The sequence below is a fragment of the Crocodylus siamensis genome, chromosome 7 (genome assembly GCF_052110815.1).
Source record: "Crocodylus siamensis isolate JL-2025a chromosome 7, ASM5211081v1, whole genome shotgun sequence".
Taxonomy (NCBI): domain Eukaryota; kingdom Metazoa; phylum Chordata; order Crocodylia; family Crocodylidae; genus Crocodylus; species Crocodylus siamensis.
The window spans coordinates 95,707,194-95,724,990 of record NC_143401.1 but is presented as its reverse complement, the minus strand read 5'-3'; the positions used below and the strand labels follow the sequence as shown (position 1 = coordinate 95,724,990).

At 46.7% G+C, this 17,797-nt stretch overlaps 1 protein-coding gene across 3 annotated transcripts in view; it reads left to right on the top strand.

Annotated features, from left to right (window-relative positions):
- NEURL1 (neuralized E3 ubiquitin protein ligase 1) overlaps nucleotides 1-17,797 on the top strand; it is a 210,314-nt gene that overhangs the window by 86,650 nt on the left and 105,867 nt on the right. Inside the window, exon 1 of one of the 3 annotated variants that reach the window (XM_090057620.1) lies at nucleotides 17,057-17,271. The exons of the other annotated variants lie outside the window; for them this stretch is intronic. Within the exon in view, the coding sequence (XP_089913746.1) occupies nucleotides 17,238-17,271 (34 nt within the window). The 5' untranslated portion in view covers nucleotides 17,057-17,237. Of the gene's footprint in view, nucleotides 1-17,056; nucleotides 17,272-17,797 lie in introns of those variants that run through there. 3 annotated transcript variants of the gene reach the window in all.

Here is a 17,797-nt window from a genome sequence, read left to right as displayed (position 1 = left end):
TGGAGGATTAAGCATTATGGCAGTGAGGGTGTTCTGCATCCAGGCCTGTTCTCTTCTAGGTTTCTCTGTTGAATGCTCAGCAAGGGAGCCCATTTTTGCCAGTAGCGTGACTATGTCTGCTAGGACAGACATGGTATTGGACTAGGACACTACATTGTTCGACTTGGGCCATGGAGCTTGTCAACAGCATCTTTTGGTGGCTCCAACCCTGGACGGGCTTTGCATGACTGTTCTCGAAGTAAAACGCATCATTCCCTTTCCCCAGTTCCTTGATCGTTCAACCCCTTGATTACCTTTATTATGTGGTTTTACACTAATTCTCTTCTGTCAATCAGATCCCCCCAGCATTTATTAATTTATCTAACTAAATGGGAGACATGAACCTGAACTGCAGTGCAGTTTCCCTCTGTGTAGTGAATAGGGATCCAGAGATGGGTCTCCTGATCCCTGCCAAGGTTTCTGAAGCTTTATTTCATTCATCCATGTTGTCCTGAGTGTGCTGATCTCACCGAAGGTTCCTTCGTGGATCTGCAAGGTGGTGCATTACTTTGCCACGATAAAGCCTTCAAATAAATTGAAAATGTCTTTTAACCCTTTATACAAATTTAAAAACATCCTGAAGCCTCCATGACATTCTCCTGATCAGTGCAGATGTAGGGAAGCTGTGACATACTGTTTTAATGAATGTCTAACAATGCACATTTCATAACCACAAGTTCTGAAACTCTCTTAAAAGAAGCTTTCAGTGCTGAAGAGGTAGATACATACTGAACTATTGAATATCTTCTCCGTCCCACCTCTGGAGGCCTCTGCTCAGAGGTTTAAGAGATGGTGGCTTTTTTCCTACATGATGCTTCAATGCACTAGTCTCTTCTGTGATTATTGGGTGTCTCCCATGCATCTGGGGAACTGCAGCCTTATAAAGCAGTGCATCTTAAGCACCACAGCTCTTAGTACCACGCCTCTTTGGCCAGGGTAGGTTCCAGATATTATCCCTTTATTGTTGCCTCTTTGGAAAGGTCTGTCTGTGATTCCCAAGTGGGCAAAAGAGGCTAGTTTGGTCTAATTACAAACCAGATTTATTAAGACTCGAGAGTGCTGGAGGCGAGCAAAAAAAAGCAATCGAAGTGCAGGCAGGTATGCATACCTTGGAGGAGCTGCAGCGAAGATGCAAGTCTTGCCTTTCTACAGAGCAGGCTCGGCCTGAGAGGGAAGCGTGGGCCTGGACTGTATGATTCGGACCAGATGTTTCTTTTTTAGAAGGAGCTCTGCACCCAGCGTGTTTGGCTGTCGTGAAAATCTGACCCCCAAGTCTGATACCGAGGTGGGAGCCAAGTAGTTTCGAAAACCTGGTTCAAGCTGTCTCATCATTTCCCTTCCTACTTGACTCCAGTGCCTGTTACATGGGCTCCTTTGCTTCTCTTTGGTACCCCTTCTACGTCTGCCGTGCCCCAGGTCACCCCCTTGTCTGTATGGGAGCGCAGCTGAGGACTGTTAGTTGGTTTGGAGGCCTGCTGCAGTTGGTTTTCCCTCTCTCTCCTCTTAGCCCAGTGGCACATTCCTTGCCTGGAGGACTCTCATTCCTAAAAGCCTTGTTTCCCATCTTAACTGCCTTGGTTTTAAAAAGACAAATCTTCAGCTTGGCTTTAAGTTGCTCAATAGCATTGACTTCAAGAAAGCCACGATGGTTTGCACCAGTGAAGGATCTGGTCCCTTGGGTTTCCAAAGCTCCTTCCTAACATTACCATAATTCTTCTTTATATCACACACGACTCACAGACATATTAGCTAATTTTTCACAGGGATAGTTTCCTTTTGTGCCCTAAATGCAAAGCCTTTGCTTTACTGATGGTTATTTGCATAATAAATAATACACAGCAAAAGTGAGTAACTCCTGAGAGAACAGCATAGTTGCTGTTTTGTCTCTATTTTTCCTCTGCATTATTTTTTTTTCAGATGATAGCTTTATTGACTCAATGTAAGCATCCAAATAGAAACCCGGTGCAATTGCAAATACATATTTTTTTCCAAATATGACTCAGCAAATGGCAGCCTTTGCAAGCTGCAAAAAAATCCCTTGAAATCCCTTGGCACTGGATAATGGTATGTGTGGGGGATTTGGAATAACCCAGCAGCCTCGGTACCTTATTTACCCAGCGTAAGGTATTGTGACATTTTGCATAGACCTAATGTGGCGAACAAATTTCCTCTTTTTTCCATTTTGACTTCACTGGGCAAAACTATTATGGATTTCACTGGCATCAAGGTCATTCCCTATGTGGTGCTGTGTCCAGGAGCTGGCCCAAACTCTCCTTTGTTGTTCTGCCCATCTTCCCAACCTCTTTGGGGCTTCCTGCTGCGCTTTGTGCCAACTGGACATTCAGATTTTCAGCTTTCACAAGAGTCTCTCATGTCAGTTCAGACGTCTGCAAATCTAGATGAAACTGCACTCTTAAATAAAGCCCTAATAGCTCAGAGGTTCATCATCTGAAATAATGCCACAGCCACATAACACAGACATACTTTATTAGCATTAAGCATGCAGTGATATTAATCTTTCCATGCCCAGTGTCTAGTGTTCCCAGTTTAATTTAGAAGGGTGAAGATTTATACCACCAAGCTGTCATGTATTAAAGAACAATGAACCTCATTCTCAACTAATTGACGCCATCCTAACCATAGACCAGTAGGAGCACTCTCTTACTCCGACCAATATGAGGGAGATCAGAGTCCAGCCTAAACTGGAGTTTTGGGAATATCGGTGGAACATATGAGTCACGGTATAGTTTGAATCTGAGTTCATCAAGACACGGGGGATTGGACCTCATGAGGAACCAGTGAGCTTGCTTTTGCTTTTTCCTCTGACTGCCTCAGAAAACGGGTAACCATGGTGGACTCCTATCCACTCGGTGGGTGCGGACACCATGCACGTTGACTCTGAAATGTCCTCCGTTTCCTCCAGAGATGCATAACTCTCAGCACTACTTTAGGGGATGCTCTTCTCCAGTACAAAGTTACTGCTTTGGAAGATGGAAGCCAGCTGACTCTGGAGAAAGTTACTGGCTTGTACCTGCCGTGTGTCCACTGCCAGTGTCAGTGTCAGTCTAAGGTAGTCGTTTAACACTGGCTCCTCCACCAGCATGAAGTCCCCTACTGTGACCAGTTCCCTACTGGTGCCTACTTTGGGCAGCCGCCTTGGGGAAAGCAGGCCATGTGTCTCCTCTTTACCATGGAGTCAATTGACTATGGAGTAGAAACCAGGGTAAATGACCCAAGATTTGCACGTCGTGTCCACATCTGTAGAGATGTGTCCAGCCATTCTCTTCCCTGTGCAGGCACAGCCAGGAATTTGGCCAGGTGCTGCATGTGAGCTCTTTTTCATACAAGGAGCAGACCATTAAACTAGCTAGACACTGAGGAGCTAGCCTGGAGAGTACTGTGCCATGGGTGTAACTTAGTTTTTTGGAGCATTTCTGGAGCTCATCTCCTCTCTTTGCTGATATGTGCTTATAGCTTCAAGCTACCCCTGCTTTTTCTATTCTGATTTTATGCAGGAATAATGAACCTGAGGGGTGTTTTTTAGTCCCAAGCTGAATAGAGCTTAAAGGTAATTTTCCCTTTTTTTAAGTGGAGACATTATGGTCTTTATTAGAAACAAGTAAATGTGACGGATTCTCTTCAGGAAATACCCCAAGACCTAGCATCCCAAAACAAAATTAACGGCTACATTTCTGCAATATGAAGACTATGAAAATAATGATGTCACTTTCTACCGAAGTCCATATTTTGAGGGCCTTCCTTTCCTTTCTCCTGTCCTTGTGTGATGAGGTATTTAGCAGAATTTGCAGATCTGTTGGAAACTGCCATGAGCGCATCTGCTGTACACCCAAACTCTCGACCTCTGGGCTTCCAGCCATTCACCCCAGTATCCATGTTACCGGAGTGGGGTGTATTTTGAGGTATTTCCAGCAACATCTTTTATTTCTGTAGACACCTATTGGTTTCAACCCTGTTGCTTTCCGCAGGACTTTTCTACATGCACAGAATTGTAGAATTATAGAAAACGAGGGTTGAAAGGACCTCAGGAGGTCACATCTAGTCTAACCCCCTGGTCAAAGCAAGACCAGCCCCAACTACATCGTCCCAGCCAAAGCTTGGGCAACCTGGGTCTTAAAAACTTAAAAAGATCTTAAAGGTCTTAAAAAGACTTTAGGTAACTTGTTCCAGGGTTTTCCTACCCTCCTCGTGAGAGAGTTGCTTCCTAATGCCCAACCTAAACCTCCTTTGCTGCAGCCTGAGCCCATTGCTCCTTGTCCTGTCGTCTGCCCCCACTGAGGACAGTCCAGCTCCAGCCTCTTTGGACCCCCCTGCAGGGAGGTGAAGGCTGAAATTAAATCCCTCTCAGTCTTCCCTTCTGCAGACTAAATCAGTCCAGTTCCCTTGGCCTCTCCTCACCAGTCCTGTCCCCCATGTCCCAACCATTTTTATTGTTTCCAACTTGTCCACAGACTTTCTGCAGTGGAAGGCCCAAAACTGGACACAGGACTCCAGATGAGATTTTCTTTTGGTCCAATCCTCCAATTTGTCTAGATCACTCTGAATCCTAACCCTAGTGTAACTATCTACTACATGCCCCAGCTTGGTGTCATCCATGACCTTGCTGAGGGTGCACTCTTTGCCGTCTTCCAGATTGTTAATGAAGATATTGAACAAAACCAGCCCCAGGACCAACCCCTGGGGCACTCTACTTGATACTGGCTGCCAGCTAGTCATTGAGCCATTGATTACTACTTATTGAGCTTGACAATCCAGCCAGCTTTCTGTCTACCTTATAGTCCATTCATCCAACCCATTGTTTCTTAGCTTGCTTACAAGAATGCTGTGGGAGATGGTATTAAGAGCCTTGCTTAAGTCAAGGTACACCACATCCACTGCTTTCCCTGCATCCACAGAGCCAGCCACCTCCTCGTAGAAGGCTTCAGGTTGGTCAGGCATGACTTGCCCCTGGTGAATCCATGCTGACCGCTCCTAATCACTTCTCCAGGTGCTTCGAAATAGTTTCCTTGAGGATCTGCTCCGTGATTTTTCCAGGGCCTGAGGTGAGGCTGACTGGTCTGTAGTCCCCTGGATCCTCCTTCCCTTTCTTAAATACAGGCACTGTGTTTGCCCTTTCCCAATCATCGGGGACCTCCCCTGATTACTATGAGTTTTCAAAGATGATGGCCCCTGGCTCTGCAGTCTCATCAACCAACTCCTGTAGCACCCTTGGGTGCATCCCATCCAGCCCCTTGGACTTGTACATGTCCAGCTTGTCTAAGTAGTCCCTAACCTGTTCTTTAACCACTGAGGACTACTCATCTCCTCCCCAAACTGTGTTGCCCGGTGCAGTAAAATAGAAGCTGCCCTTGCCTGTGAAGACTAAGATAAAAAAGGCATCAAACTGGACAGCCGAATTCAATTCCTCATCTCCGAGTAGAAAAAAGTATAAGAGTTGAGTTGTTTAGATTTTTAAATATTCTTTGAGTTTTAAATCATCCACCACGCTCTTGGTAACACTGATGTTACAATTTTGCCCTAACTGTGATTTAAGTTAAAGAGATGCGCTGAGTTATTGAGTAATTGAGTTATTTTTCCTTTCCATCAATAAGCAATGAACAAGGTGACACTAAGAACAAGGGAAACGCCAAATAAAGCATAAACATCGCACCTAGTCTTGCAGTTATTTCCACCTAGGTGCCTGCACTGATCCCCATGGAAACTTTATGCAAGGAGCAAGGTCCAGCCCTAGTGCTTAGATCACAGGATCAGGTCCTTCCTATGTAGTTGCTTTACAGGGACTGTCGAAGCCCCCTTTGCTCTGTAGAGATTCATGTTGCATTTAGAGGCCCATATACGTCTCAAGCCCCTTTTGAATTTCTGCAGCGTAGTTTCATGTGACGCAAGCTTGCCCTTCATGCATGTATGGAACTAAAATAGCTGAGTTCTGTAGGCACCACTAGCTGCCTGGTATGTAATTGCACGCTCTAGGCAAAATATTTATCTCAAGTCTGTCTTTTTTTATCTTAAAATAAGCCCTTTCTTGTAAAACAGGTGCATTTCAACATTCATGCCTCATGCTAGAACATCAGCCTGGTAAGAAATAAAGCCATTTGGTGGAGATGGCAGGGGGATGGGGAGGGAGGGAAGGATACCTGTTCTTTTGTTCCTCTGTCCTTTTTCTCTGTCCTGTACTGAAACCATAAGAGATCTCACTGCTTCACAGGGTGCTTAAAAAAAGGGAAAAAAGGCCTTTTTTGGTCCCCTCAAGTGAAAAAAAAAAATGATAAGTTTTCTAAGCACAAGAGCTGATGAAAGCTCTTTCAGCTTCTTTTCTTCCTCGGTGAACTCAGAAGAGCAGCAGAGTCTCCCAGTGCTGGAAGAAGGGTGTTTGTGTCCAAAAGCTTGCAAAAAGCTTTTTTTTCCCAACTATGTAATGGGTCTAACAAAAGATATCACATCTACCCAAGGAACCTGGCCTGCCCATGATGCCTCTGCATGCCATTCCAGCCTGCTGTTTCTCTCCCTAAGGCTGTGGACAGCGTAGACCAAGGCGCAGGGTCAAAGACTGACGGGAAGGATGGGAAGAGACATTTGGGTACACGGTGCAGTGGGAAAGGAAGTACTAGTGGCAGCAACAACGGTGGCCAGTGGGGCAGAGCCGTCCGGGTTCACCTGGGGAAATGGATGTTTAGGTTTGATGTGACAGGCGGCAGGGGAAAGCACCTGGGCTCTGCATGGTGTTCAGGTGCCATAGCACTGACTGTGTTAAGCAAGGGTGCGTTCCCTCATTGTGCAAGCACTTGTGTATGCACCCAGCGAGGTCCTGAACCCCAGAGCTCAGTTTTACATAGGAGGGCTACTTCGTGTAGTGTATTATGGCCTGAGCGTCTGGAGAACAAGGTGATGGTGGCCCTGAATTCACAACCCCCTTGAAGCAGGTGGCTACTCATTTGCTGAATGTGTCTTGCTGTTGGAGGCTTATATCTGTGGCGTGGTGTATAGACCAACGTATTAGTGCTCGCTCATTCAAAATGACATGCCTGGGAGCGTTAAACTCTCTGTTTTTGATGGGGAGTTGCATATCCTTCCTTTTCTCGTCCTCCCAGTGGAGGCTGGGCTTAGCAGTGCCTTAAACGTTCGTGGAAACTTTTGAGGTCTGGCTGTATCAAAGGCACGATTCAGTGTGAGGCAGGAGGAATACAAAGGCAAAGGAGCAAAGATAAAATTTCAGGAGTGAGTGGAGAAAGTGCAGAGGGGACCAGGTGGGAAGCTCCAGGGAGGCAATTTCAGATTAGAGAAGAGGAGGGCAGACAGGAGGCAGCTGATAGATGGGGAGAGGGGGCGGGAAAGAAGAGCTGTGAAAGCAATATGTGAGTTTTGCTGGATTACACATGACGGATTCATATCTGGCACACTGTGGGACGCAAATAGTGCCCTGTAGCTACGTCCTCTACCCAGTCCTTATTGCCTTGGAGGAGCTGCACCTAAGACAACTTGAATAAGCAGCACCATAATGCCAGCCTTATGGCAGAGAGAAGTAGCTAGGCAAGTTAGACTCATGGCAGGCAGAAGCCAGGGTAGATTTACACCTTATAGACTATAGAAACTCTTGTAAGCGGTGGCTCGCTTCATCAGATACTGTCTGATCATCAGATCAGCATCCTGTGGGAGAGCCGCCGAAAGGAATAGCCTGGGATCTGTTTTGTGACACGAGGAGCAGCTCTTGGGGAGCTGGGTGAGGGTTTTGGGGAGAAATGAAAGAGCGGAGCTGGACGCTGATGTGCCAGTCAGGCTTGTAGAGGCAGGGCAGGGTCTTCCTATGGGGCAGAGCTCAGCACCAGGCTGCAAGAAGGCCGTGATGCATCCTGCCCAGGACTCTTCCTGCCCCTAATAAAGCTTTCTGGTTTGTCATTGCCTGCCCAATGCAGAGGCCAGAGTTACTGCTTTGGAGAGGGACATGTGATAAAAGGCAGTGTCTTCTTGCTTCTCAGCCTGTCACCAGCTCAAAAAACAATTTTTATTTGATCTTATTTTATTTTTTTGCAACTAGCTGTCCTTCCTTTCTCACTCAAGGACTTTCAGTGGGATGGAGACTTGCCCAGAGGAGTAAAAAGGTACTCCTCTGCTTCTGCTGTTTACATCACAAACCAAAGGAGCTTTTGTTTGGTTGCAAACATGTGCACCGATAGCAGGGAGGTAAGAAGGAAACTATGCAGGGCTTTTCCTTTTCTGCCTTTTTAACAAAAAAGGTTAATGTTTGGAAATTGCACTCTTGCACCTACAGCAAAAAAAAAATTAAGATTTCAGTGCCAAGCACTCAGAAGTTCATAGGTTCATAGGGAAGTTGGGCTGGAAGGGACCTCATAAGGTCATGTAGTCCGGCCCTCTGCTCAAGACAGGATCATCCCTGGCTAAACCACCCCAGCCAAGTGTCTGTCCAGCCTGCTCTTGAAAACTTTTAAGGATGGAGAGTTCACAATTTCTCTAGGCAGCTTGTTCCAGTGCATGACCACCCTCATAGTCAGGAAGTTCTCCCTAATCCCCAACCTAAATTCCCCCTGTTGCAGATGGGGTAAATGCCAGAACTAAAGGTTGTCTGTGCATTCTCAGTTTGGCTCCTTGTCTATGTGAATTGGGATGGTCTTTAATTACTTTGCACACTATTTTACCCCACAGGACCACTGCCTCGCTCTGTGAGTGGTACTGCTGGCGCTCTGGAAATTAATCAGTGTTATATAGCAAATTTGTGAGATGCCTGCTTCACTTGTTACAAAATTCGGAATATGTTCTGAGCTCTGAAACTGATCTAATGCCAGCTAATTTTACAGGGGGGTGATGAAAATTGAGTCATGAGTGTTTGCAGAACACTAGGATATTATGGTGAGAACACCAGAGAAATCCCCAGAAAGTAATTAATATATCCTGTTCAGTACAGGGCTTGGGACTGTCTCAGTTCCACTGATACCAAGCAAACTCAAACCTGTGATGACTTTATTGCCTTGGGTGTGCCTGCAATCATAAGCAAAATTAGCAATCTTATTTTATGGCATGTAAGAAATTCCACTGAATCTTATTTGAACTAAAGGCCCTTCTCAGCTCAAAAGTGAATGTTGTTAGAGGGCTTGAGAGAAATTAGTTTAGTTTTTTGACACTTAGTGTTAATGGCTCGCTATGTAGATTTCTTCCCCCTCAGATACTTTTGATGACACTTGAATTATTTAGAAATGAGGGCTTTGAAAAAGCATTTTCTGAAATGGCAGTGAGAATTGGCACTTTTGTCTTGGTAGATGCAACTTTGGTGCATAGGAGCATTTAGTGTTAGAACAAGTATCATGTGTATTCTTGGGACAAATTTTGGACATTGGTGAATGGACTTTAGGCTGGGGACTTTCTGCAAAAACAGTGTAACATTCACTCATATTCTGCTCAGTTTGCATTCATTGGCTAAAAATTGCATTCCAGCGACATAATGCTGAGTTCTAAATGTATATTTAATATCAGGTTTTCCCATTCCTGGCATTTGCTATCTTGAATTATACCCACAGGATTTTATGGACCACACTGGACTTAGATAATGCAATGACATTCCAGGAGCCAGGGGCCTTGCTATGCTTTTGCAACATTAATTCCTTTTTCTGATAATGGCACATGCTGGGTGACCTTGAATATCAACCTTTACAAATAAAAAAATGCATCCATGGGAGATTTAACTGTTTCTGCATTCTGATGGGACCAAGCTGGTCTCTGTTAGATTGGGGTTAATTCAATTCCTCACCTTGGAAATCCTTTCAGTTTCTTATCTCCATGTCTTTTTTTTTTTTGGCCAGTGCTCCGTTTTGTCCTTTTACCAGCCCTGTAGACAGTCGCACACAAAAAGGCATGATAAAGCCCCAAGAGTGCTGGCAATTGCAGAGTTAAGCCCCTAAAACTCTAGCCCATCTTCTACTCTAGTGACATTTGCTCACTACAGTTGTGTGTAAGCCAGGATTACCTGGCTGTAACTGGTCTGTTTGTCTTTGGGATATCCCATTGCATCTGGATATTGCTGTGCATGTGGTGTAAGGTCTCCATTAACTTGCTGCTGCAGTACCTGTAAGGATAGGGGTGGAACCGAATACAACAAAGGTGCTGTTAAAGTTAAATTGGCTTCCGACTATAGTCTCTCACTTGTATTCCAAGAAGACCAGACAACTTGGCCATGTTAGGTACCTGTATACACCACAGGGTTTAATCTTCATTAAATTAACTAGGTTTATAACATTTAAACTTGTTTATTTTTGAGCGTTGCATCAGTGATTGCATGCACTAGGTTTTCAAATGAATTAAGCTTTAGAGTGTCACACCAGTATTTGCACACACTTGGTTTTCAAACAAATTAAGCCCGGTCTTCAGCTGTCACCACAGGGAGCGGAATGGTCCAGTGCTGCTCTCCTGGCCCAGGGCCCCCCAACCCGTGCTCTGCCACACAGCTGTGGGAGCATGGAGCTGGCACATGCCAAAAGAAAAAAAAGGCGGAAGTACTTTGAAAGTGGAAGCAATTCAAATGGGTGATCTACAAAAAAGTCACAGCCATCTGGTGGACAAAGAGGCTTGTTACACATCTTTGAGTGCTTTTGTGTTTGCACGCAATGAATCCAAGGATGCGACGCTTTAATTTGCAGCAATCCAAACTAAACTACATCCAAGGAGTTTTAGTTTAATGCACCAGAAAGACTTTTAAAACCTGCTCATGCAAACAGTCATGCCACTGCAGCACAAGAAAGGGCAAAAAACGTCGTGTGTACAAAGGCCCACAAGCAGTAACTCCCTGCTGTGCTTCCTTAGATGCTGATGTCAGGGCAGCCTTCCTTGCTCTCCTACTGTGGTGTTGAGCTTGATGCAAACACCGGAGCCCTCAACTCATGCTAACTTCAGCTGTATGCGGTCATTTCGCACCATACTGGACTGAACTCTGAACCCCTCTCTGTTTAAAAGCCTCTGCCACCCACCAGTGCTAAATGTCAGGCTGGTTCAAACACCAGATGGATTATACTGCATCAGAGTTTGACCTTGAGGACATGCAGGAGAAGCACAGCTGTCCTCTCCCTGCAGCGACAACTTGCACGTGGCCTTTCCTCAGCGTGTAGCACTAATATAGCAGCATCTTGGGCCATGCCCACCAGTGAGATGTGAGCCGTTTTGCAAGACCAGTGTCATGCTCATGCTGATTCAGGCCCCTTGCTAAAGGTGCTGCATCCAAGATCCATTTGGCTGCTTTAGAGAACACATATGGAAAGTGTCTTGGTACAGTAGTACATGCTATAGCACTGCCAGACTCCCAGATCATCCTCTGACATTGCTGAGCTCATCCTGTATAAAAGCCTCATCTTCTTTACAGTGCAGTGTCGCTCCCATACATCTGAGCTCCAGGAAAATGCTACCCCCCCATCCCAAACCTGATGGATGTCTTTATTGTTCTACTCAGAAATCTTTGCTGTTGTGACACATGCCATTTCTGTCACTTAAATAAATGAATCTGATGTCTGATTTACATCAAGTACAAATGGCAGGAGGATAGTCAGAGTAAAAATGTCCTTAGCTTATCCTGTTGTGGGGATAGACAGATCAGCAGTTAGCATAGCAATTACAGTGCTTCACTTCCTCAGGATGAATGGTTGCATTTGTTAAAGAATTTGAGCCTGAATTCTGATTTGTCTTGGTTGGAGACTCTTAAATTAGGCTTATACTTAGAAGCAGGGTTTTATTATATTGCTTAGCATTGACATGAATTTTTATATTGTCAAACTGCTATTTAGACATCAACTCATTTTCATAACACCCTGCCAGGTCAGTATTGTTAATCCCCATCCGATAGACAAGGAAACTGGAACAGGGACCTGTTAGGTGATTTCCCCCAAGATCAGGGGGTTTCTTGGCTCTGATCCTCGATTCAGTCCCTATGACCACTCTACGTCGTGCTTTTAAAAGACAGTCTGTCTGGGACACTCTCATGGAAAGAGCAGCATGTTCCTCCTAGAGCCATGTGGTAGTTTCCTGGGAACTTTTGTTTTCCTGGCACGTGAGATTTGTACACAGATATTAGTGGGAGATCGCTGTTGGAAAGGAGAGCAAGGCACCAGGCTTGGAGCCTGTCAAAGCAGATAAGCCAAGAGAAAAATTTTCCTTGCAATCACTTAGCTTCACAAGTAATGGCGTACCTTTAAATGTCTCCAGGGATGTTTTGAGTGCAAGGGGACTTTTCTGACCATAAAGTCAGTGCAGATTGCAAGAAAGAAATGGACGGCGCCTCCTTGAAAAAATGAGTGACAGCATGCAGTGACCCAGTCTGTGATGAGCAGGAAGTGAACTTCATCTGACTAACCCCTCCTTTTGCCCCGGCTCTCAAAAGAGGGGCTATGCACTGGGTGCTGGGGGGCAGTTCAACCCCAGAGCCCTTAGTCTCCCCCAGCAGGGAGACTTCCAGTGGCTCTTTGTTGGCTTGTGTTAACGGTTCGTGTCATTAAAGGTAAATGTCAGTTCTGAGCTCATTCTCTCAAAATTTGCCTTTTCACTTCTCTGGTCGCTGCGGGTAATTCAGTTTGCTTGTATGCCATGGCAAAATGGACCCTTCAGAAAAAATCCAGGCTTTGTTGTGGTCTGGCAGCTATTGCAGCGCGACTGTGCCGGTTGCAGGGATAAACCAGAGTTCCTGCAGTATAGGAAGTGAGTCTGCTTCATGTCTGATCCTGCGCTTGCAGCCAGGAGATAGCATTAATACATGCAATACATGCAGTCATGTTCAAGGAAACACAGTGCAGAGACTCAGATGGTAATGTGGAGTGTGGGATGGGTATTATACTATTTATATGGCTGTTGTACTCGAGGGGGAGCAGTCATGGATCACAGTATTTGTGTGTTGTTGTATTAGGTATTTCTACGGACACCCAAGAGACAGACCCTTTCCCTGAAGAGCTGGCAGCCTATATAAAAGGCGAGACGAGAAGTGACTAGAGCAGGCAAATGGGGGAGCACCAAGAAACAAGGCAATGAGACCGGTCAATATGAGAAGCAGTGGTCCCAGTTCACTCACTGCCTCATCTTTGCCAAGCAGGGTTGTCCTAGGAGATCTTTTTTTCCGTCCATGCTCTTCTGTCAAAGCTGCCCATGACTGAATATCAGCCAGAGCCTGATTTGCTGGTTGGGAGACGATGGAGGCCACATACCTGCTGCTTCCTCCTTTGACGTAACAGCTGACCACCGACCAGAGGAGCTTATCTGTCAATGTAACACCCTCATCTTGCAAAGCAATGCATCGTAGTAATAGGTGGAGACAGAAGTGGAAATTGAGGAGAGCAATCATCTTCTTCGGTGCGCGTGGGAAAGTAGGCTGCATATATTGCACATGCGACAAGCTGAGAAACACGGAGCTGCTCTGGCTTTTAGAAAGGGAGATGCCAGAGATGAAACTGGAGTAGATGAAGAACTGTGGTTTAGGTTGAGCTGCAGATAATTGAGCTGCAGAAGTAGCCATGGACAGATTAACAGATGCAGAAGGAGGATTCAGGGTCAAGGATGATTTTATAGCCCCCCTGTAGGTAATTTATTTACATAATTATACAAAATTCTCCTGAATAATAGCTCCCAGGCACTGCCATAATACCGCCCTCCAAATGAAAGAAGAGCGGGTCTCAAGGGGGATGGGAACATTGATATCAGGGATGTTGGTAGTCAGATTTTCCTGGACTCACCTGATCACTTTTTTCCATTTTTGAGATAATTGTGAACGAACAAATGAAGTGAAAGCGGTTGTTGAAATATATGTGAATTTTAGCAAACCATCGGATATTGTCTCGCAATATGTAACATCCATAATGGATTGAAATCTGCTTGGATCGCAACGCTGTCTCTTAGCTTAGAAACGCTATTGGATGCTATTCCCCTGTGGCACAGCATTGATTTAGTGAGTGCAGTCACTCTTTGGCATTGTGCTAATACCTTCATCAGTAATTCAGAAGAGGGAATATTATTGATGCTCGTAAGTGATGCTAAAATAAGAAGCCTTGCAAACGTCAGTGAGGGCAATGAAGTGACACGAGGAGACCGGAGGTTAAAACACAGGAATAATAGGAAGATGGCTTGAAGGCACGTAGCTAACGTGTCGGGGGGGGGGGGGGGAATCCACAACATACATAAATGGAAGGGAACACCCTGGAAGATAGTAAGGGCTAAAAGAGACTGATGGGTGATAATAAGCAGCCAATCAGAAAGAAGCTTTGATGTGACGTGGCTGCAAAAGAAAGGTCAGTTTTGTTTGAGTTGCCTGCTTAATTCTCCTGGCCCTGGGCAAGCGAGGTGCAGTCATTCTGCATCTCAGTCTGGCCCTGATGTGATCCTGCTTGGAGCAGTGCGCTTGCTTGTGGGCAGGTGTTACAAGGAAGCACCAGCAAATTAAATTGGAGAAGTTCGGGGAAGAGCACTAAATATGATCAAGGCAAAATGGATTTATGAGTCCAAAGTAAGAGTTAAATCTGGATTGTTTAGGTGCATAATGGCTACGGGTGAGTTATTTAGCACGTGTGCTTCCAAGTGGTGCTGGGTACTAAACAGAGCCAAGAGGAAATTTTTGCATGGATGTTTTCTTCATTGACCAGTGCCGGTCTGAGTTAGCTGAAACTGTTCAGAAAACCAGGCCGGTGAATTGGTTTGGCCAAAAAAATAAAAATAAAGAGTCAAGTGTCACATGTTTTTGAACGAAAACGCTTTGATTTTTTTTTGTTCCCTTGGAACCTCATTTTAAAATTAGATTTGCCTGTGTTACATTTTTTGTTAAAAAAGGGAGAAGTAACCCTCAACACTAAGTTTTGGTTTGGTTTAAAGGGAAATGTTTAGCTGAAAATGAAAATGAACCTTTCATATCAGGGCAACCCGAAGTGGGTATTTTTGCAGCTTTTGGTTCTAGCTGCTTATCTGCATGTCGCTTGCAGCGATGGGACGGGCAGGCAGAGCGCAAGCTGGGAGCATGCGATGATGCCGAGAGGGACAATTTTAGGGTGAGATTCAGGACAAGGCTTCCTTCCTGACAGATCTTGCCCCGTTGAAGTCACCCTGCGCTACTGCAAAGTTCAGCGGGAGCAGACTTGCGTCCCCACGTGCGTGGGAAGGTGGTGAAATCCCCTTTGCTTGTGACGAGGCTCAGAAGGGAGCAAATAACCGGGGATAGGCAAGGAGGTGGATAAACCAAGGGGGTCCCGTCCTTCCCTAACCCCTGCGATTCTGGGCTGTCCCTTCACCCCTGGCGTCACCTTGCAGGGTAGCGCAGCTGTGGGGCTCTCCTTTTGTCACGGCCGTAAATGCAGCATCATCTGGGAGGAGGGGGGGCAGGAAACGGCTCCTGCCAAGAAGCTGCTGTAAGGTCTGCAGAGAGCAATTGCCAGCAGGGAGGAGCTCGGTGCAGGCGCTGCGGGCTCGTCCAGGGCAAAGCTCCCTTTCAGCTCTGGGGGTCGAGCTCCTGCCTCCAGACTGAAAGGGTCCAAGTTGGAGCCTCAGCTCTGATGGACAGAAGTAAGTCCGGCATCAGCTGGGGGACTCTGCTATCCTAGAGAGCCGCTGGCGACCGAGTAGTGGACCAGGGAAGTGCCTGCTGTGCTGAGGAGCCAGCTAGGACAGCACAAGAGCACTTCTGCGTTGCACAGCTCTAGTACAAACACATGGCCTGATTTGTTTTCCCCCGGGTGCTGAGCCCCTCTCAGCTCCCCAAATCCAAGGACCAAACCTTACAGCCCTGTGGTAAGATGAATATTCCTTCCTATTTTTCAGGTGAGAGGATTTGAGGCCGTGAGCGCGAGGCACGGTCGCAGGAGGTGGAGGCAGGACCGGGGGGCGAGACCCACAGCGTTCCCGGCTCCCCGGGCTGTGCTGTGGGAGAGGGGCAGGCGCGACTTCTGCGATCGCAGCGTAGTGCAGAGGTACCCGAGCACGCTTTGAACTAGCCAGCCGGGGACAGGTACCCGGGGAGCTGCGACAGCTCGGGGCTCGCTGCGGCCGGACCCATACGCTGCTGGTTTGGAGAGATGCGGGGAGCAAGGGGAGCCTGTTCCAGCTGGCAAGTGTCACAAAGAAAGCGAGTCTTGTTTTGAGTGCGAAGGGCAGGGAGGAAGGCGGTGGTAGCCAGACACCTCCCGAGACTCTCCCGTGCACCCCTGTCGACCTGCCTCGATTTCCCACGGCTTTCCGTCGCTCCTGCCATAATCAGGCAGCAGAGGCAACGGCCTGGAGAGCAGGACGCGTCGTGTCTGAGCGAGTGTGCGGTGCTGTCGCAGAAGGGTTTACGGGGAGCCCTGTTTTTACTGCTCCAAACCCCGGCCAACCCTTCTGCATTTTAAGCACTACTGCCTTGCTGTTAAATACCGAATAATTAGCTGGCAGAGGCCATTTAAAGACTCTGGCAGAGTGATGTCTGTTAATAACCTTTTTTTCCTTTTTCCAGTTGCGATCCATCTCTCTTGTAGGATTATGCGCTGGAAGAAAGTAAAACATGCACAAAGGGAGAGGGGGAAAGTTGCTGAGGGCCAAAGGCCCCCCCACCGCTCCCTCCCCCTTGATTTATAAATAAGCCGGTGTTTTTATTTGCAGCGAAGTTGGCAGGGGCCAGTGCTTTGTTCTGCGGGTTGCTTGGAAGCAGGGTACCGCTGGGTTTATACCAAGGCAAGCAGCCATCTCCATCATACTGTAGCACGCTGCATTCTTCCCAGAGATTTATCTGAGCCGAGATTGCGGCTGGGGCGTTTAAACCAACAGCAGCAGCAGCAAGAACCAAAGGGTTTGGGCGCTCGCTTGGACCGCCCCGGGTTCCTTTAGCTTGCCGTCCGGCGGTCGGGATGTGGCATCTATAACATGTTGTGAGCTCTCCCCCGGCTATTTCAGGAAGCCTCCGAGTCTCCTCCTTCTTATGTAAATAGATGTGACAGAGCCGGCTGCTTTTGCTGAGGCAGGGAGGATCTGCGAGTGGGTGGAGGCTGCTTGAAAGGGTTAGCAGGCTTCGGTGGTGTGCGGAGTGTGTGTGTGTGCACGCACTGACTTGGGAGGCACTAAGCCGGCGCGTGTGTGTGTGTGCGTGTGCATGCATGCACGCATGCTGATAATGTTTGCGGGCGTGCAGCTCTACATCACTGCTCAGTGAGAGTGGGACTGCAAGGTAGCCGGCCACCTGGCACAGTACTATGGGGGGACAGATAACGAGAAACACTCTATACGGTAAGGAGCTAGCCAGCGCTGATGTTTGTACAGTAAATTGTGTGTGTAAATTGTTAGCCGTCTGCCTGACTCCTCTGCTGCAGAGCGAATATGGCTGTGAAAGGTAAACTAGGTACAGTGTTAGGGACTGCAGTTGCTGCTCTTCCCCCCCACCTCCTCCTAGTTCTTGTGCGAGAGGTGACCTTATTTAAAACAGAAGCCTTGGATACGGATGTGTTTATCTTATCTAATTCCATATGTCGTCTTGTTTCAGTGCTTTGAATAAGAGGCAAATATTTATCCATGTAACACCGGCTGCTGCGCTGACAGATAACACGGACAAAGAGAAAGTGTGTGCATTTAGCCTGACAACCTCAAGCAGGAAACAGTCAAAAGCATCCATGTAGATCTGAGCTTCAGAGAAGGGGCAGGGTTTTTTTTAAATTCACGTGGGAGCCACGGGGTCTTTTAATCACGAATTGTGCGGTTGCATTTCATTTGATGTGGTTCTAACTTCAGGTGGCTTGAATGGACAGGAGCGCTGGTT